The 4,327-nt window shown below is 47.3% G+C and overlaps 1 protein-coding gene across 1 annotated transcript in view; it reads right to left on the bottom strand.

Annotated features, from left to right (window-relative positions):
- Window positions 1-482: 482 nt before the first annotated feature.
- rev3l (REV3 like, DNA directed polymerase zeta catalytic subunit) overlaps window positions 483-4,327 on the bottom strand; it is a 65,654-nt gene continuing 61,809 nt past the window's right edge. The window contains exons 30-32 of the mRNA XM_036549284.1: window positions 3,763-4,009; window positions 1,859-2,071; window positions 483-1,198 (exon numbers count right to left, since the gene is read on the bottom strand). Coding sequence (XP_036405177.1) covers window positions 1,058-1,198; window positions 1,859-2,071; window positions 3,763-4,009 — 601 coding nt within the window. The 3' untranslated portion in view covers window positions 483-1,057. The remainder of the gene's footprint in view (window positions 1,199-1,858; window positions 2,072-3,762; window positions 4,010-4,327) is intronic.

Raw genomic sequence — 4,327 nt, 5'->3', positions numbered from 1 at the left:
CTTCCTTCAGTTCTGATTTTTTTTTTTTTACAACTATACAAATACACAGATCTTGTGTACAATTGTTTGGGCAATTATAGAATCAGTCTTTACATAGGTAAGCTGAGCATAGAGAAAGCATTAGAAATGTGTGTAAAAAACAAACCTGCACAAGGAAATAATATATACTCTCGCCATAAATTATCAAAATACAGTATTGCAACAGTCCCAGAAGTTAAAAACTCTGACACATAGGTACTCGTTTCTGCTCCTCCATCCCCCCCTGCAGGCGCTTGGAGGCTCAGAGTTTAAGGACTATTCTTTGAAGAAAACGTACAGAAATAAAAACATCCTTTTCAAGGCAGAGAAAATATGAATGGAAACACATACACATGGCACCCTGAAACAGAATTAATAAAAATCGTTTCATCCCCTCCCCCACTATCGTCAGAACCGTTTTTATTCCCCCCCCCCCCCCCCCCCCCAACCCCCCTCCCCAATTTTAAATGCCGGTGCACATTGAGTGGCCACTTTACAAGGAAAGGATTTCTATTTACAAAAGAGCTTTATTTTAATATAAAAAAATTTGAATTTAAACAGTGGTTTAATTCGTCTACCTTAGAGTCAGAGGGAGCTCCTTAGAAAGAACGTTCAAGACTTCAAAGTCCCGCATTTCAAAATGGTACAGCGCTTATGAAATGAGTTGTTGTTGAAGAATCCTCTTTGACGGTGCAGACCCGACGGTCTGTGAGCTCATTGTCTGATGAAAACGCAGCTTCACTGACAACCAATAGCAGCTAATAACAACGCAGTGATGTAAGATGGGGGGGGGGGCAACACAAGCCGGGGGGGAAAAACACAGCCTCCCTCCTCTTCACTGCAAGGCCAAGTCCAGCATCCTGCAGCTTGCTCGAATACTCGTGTGACAAATTGCAAACCGATGGGGTATAATCAAAGCACCATTTAAAAAGGAAATGACACACGAAAGCAGCTGAATTAAAAAAAAAAAAAAAAACCAAAACACAAAAACAGCATTTAGCACCAATGTTGCTGTGCGTGCAAGATGGGTCGGGATGGGTCAGAACTGCTCCAGGAGCTGCCGGAGGTACGGGCCCTTGGACAGCTGGCGGGTGACCCGGGACAGCTTGTAGAGGACGGGGCAGTCGAGTGAGACGCAGGGAACCTGACGCTCCGCACCGCCGCTGCAGCTCCTGCAGATCTGGGGGGGGGGGGGGGGCAGGCAGACAGAGAGGGGGGTGTCACTCTCAGCCACAGGTGAGGGGTGTAGCAGCGGAGCAGCCCATAATGTCAGTCAGGACAGGAAAGGAAACACAAGGCCACTGGGGAGAGTAAACTTGTAACACTTGTAAAAACATGTAAAAACTGTAACCTCTGTAAGTCGCTCTGGATAAGAGCATCAGCAATAATAATGTGTTGTAATATAAAGACATGGGTTAAAGGTCTAACATGCTATCCGTTTATACAGCTGGATATTTACTGGGGCAATTGTGAACTCAAGTACATTGCCCAAGGGTACAACAGCAGTCCCCCAGCAGGGAATCGAACCAGAAACCCTTCAGTTTCGACCTCTGCTTCTCACCACTACGCTACCCTCCTTCTCACTGGCTAATTCTGGCTTAGGTACCTTGCCTAATGGACAACCTTCATGTCACAAGCCCTGCTCCTTATCACTACACCACACTGCTATGTACATGGGTGTTGTGTTTTCTGTTGATTTCCCACCCAGTGTTGCAGTGGAACACTCCGCCCAGTGGAACACTCTAGATAAGAGTGTCTGTTAAATGACAATAATGTAATGCAATGTAAAAGTTCTGACACATGTGAAATGGCGCCTCCTACTGGCGCCCGCGAGCCCTACCTTGAGGAGCTGCTCCTGCTGTGCCTCCCACTGCCGGATCTCCTGCTGCAGGGTGACGGCCACGCGCTGGGGCTCCGCTCGGCACCGCCCGCACACACCCAGCTGGGTCAGCTCGTCACACACGGGGCAGTGCAACGTGGTGAAGTACTGCGAGATGGTGCCCTTCCTCCCGGCCTCCTCGCCCCCGCCCGCCACCGAGCACGCCTTCTGGATCTGGGGACAAACCGCACACACATTACATTACACCACATTACATTACATTCACATTTACATTTATTCATTTGGCAGATAATTTTATTCAAAGCAACTTACAAGTGAGGCAGAGTACAACACAAGCAAAAAACCATAAGGAGACAACAATATTAGAAACCCTCCCAGACAAGGTAGAAGCTAGCTGGTTGAGATAATGAGTGCGTTAAACCATTAGATTACATTTTCTTTACTATAGTTTAGTAGGAAATAGATTTGACACATTCATTTAGCAGATGCTCTTATCCTGAGTGACCTCCAGCACAGCAGAACAGAAGTGTATCCATTCAGGTTGAATGAGCAACAGTTTCAGACCAGGCCAACAACAATTCCAGACCAGTAAGTGTGAGCACAACACCATTCAAGCACTATGTCTGTCCTCTATGCCAGCACCAAGGTTTTGAACTTAATGCGAGCATTAACAGGAAGCCGGTGAAGTGATTTGAGCAGGGGTGGGACTCGACTACTTGTAGGGAGGTTGTACACAAGTCGTGCAGCTGCATTCTGGCTTTGCTGCAGGGGTTTGACAGGCAGGAAGACATGAAAAACACGGAAGGATGGCATTATAAATGCCACAGCGCATCAGTCGGATGTAAGCGTTATACGAGGAACACTCGTAGACCACTTCACGCTCTTCATTTTGTGCAATTAGAATGATCAGTGAGCGCCCGCGCCAGAGTCAGACTGCGGCATCAGAAGACTCACTCAAAGCATTAGTGTTTCATCAGCAGCTATTAAACTTCCATCCCTCCTCAACAGAAAAAACAACTGAAAAAAAAACCCAAAATATAAAAAGCGAGGCTTAAACTTCCCTTTTACTCTGATGCACGCCCCTGGCTAATTTTACCTAAAGTGAAAAATATGCTGTAGCGTTTCCGTTTGCGTACAGTTTGAACATTCAGGAAGGTCTTAGTAAGTTTGCAGGGGCGTGCATTAGCAGGCCTGGGAGAGAGGGGGGGAGGGGTGGTTGAAAGAGACGTATTCTTCTGCCATGTGCTGCTTTCTGGCTGCTCTCTCCTTCCTGTCGGGTTGATTCCCCACCCAGGGGGCGAGGTGCCCATGCTAATCACTCCAGAGCAGCCGGCCTGCCCAAAATGGGCAATACAGACCTTAATGCTGAACCTGCGTGTCACTTCACACAGCTGACCACCAGGGGGAGCCTGCACTACATGAAACGGCAAGCATCACATCTGTCCTACAGCACTGTCTTCTTGGGCCCCACAGTAAAGAACAGAAACATTTCTGAGGCTTTATGCTGCCAGATCAGGGCAGTTTAAACTCCTTGCCTTTCGATATAACATACTTACAAAACAGGAAACATGAGACAAGTCTGCAATCTACAGGTGAATACATAAACTCAGAAACACAAAGGCACCCAAGCAAAGAAGAGGGAGGTACACAGCGCTTCAGATTTTCCATCTAACATTACTTTTACAATACATGCATTTAGCAGATGCTCTTATCCAGAGCGATTTCCAGCACATTTCCAGCACAACCAGACATAAATGTATCCATTCAAGTTAAAGTTAAATGAACAGCAGAGCAACCATCTCCTTCTAAATAAGCCTCTGGGGGGCGTGTGGTGATTGGCTGGGGCGGGGAGAGTGTGCAGCCACCCTCCGGGACTGGTAACCCCCCCTTGCTTTCGCACTCACCCTGGGCAGCTCCTGGTACCAGCTGAAGACGTCCACCCCGATGAGGGTGAAGACCCGGCCGAGAGGAGGCAGGATCTGCTTGGTGATGTAGTAGGTGGCGTTGAGCCGGAGGCTGGGGTCCTGGAGCACCTCCATGGGGCGCCGCACCAGCTGGATCAGGGGCACCCCGGGCCTCCCGTACACGATGACGTAGGGCACCCTCTCGCCCACCCGTGGCTCCAGCCGCCGGTCGTACGCCAGCATCCTCCTGCAGGGGGCGCCAGAGTGCTCGGGTTACATCTGGGTTTTTGTATTCATCAACATTTGGTTTGTCACCTAGCAGACCCTCACTCCCAGAGCAATATATAAAGCAAGGATACAACTGTGTATCTAATACTATAAAAAACTGCAGTCACTACAATCTGTACATTTGAATTATTTTTATACAGAAATACAGTTCAATGTAACACTTTAAATATTTTATATTAATTGCATATTCTTACATTACACTGTAATTTAAATGCATGAGCGTCAGCCCTTCATTATATTTTGTTACTATTTAAAAACCTCATATTAAAATGATGGA

Source organism: Megalops cyprinoides, chromosome 17, assembly GCF_013368585.1.
Source record: "Megalops cyprinoides isolate fMegCyp1 chromosome 17, fMegCyp1.pri, whole genome shotgun sequence".
Classification (NCBI taxonomy): domain Eukaryota; kingdom Metazoa; phylum Chordata; class Actinopteri; order Elopiformes; family Megalopidae; genus Megalops; species Megalops cyprinoides.
This window is presented reverse-complemented; position numbering and strand designations above follow the sequence as displayed.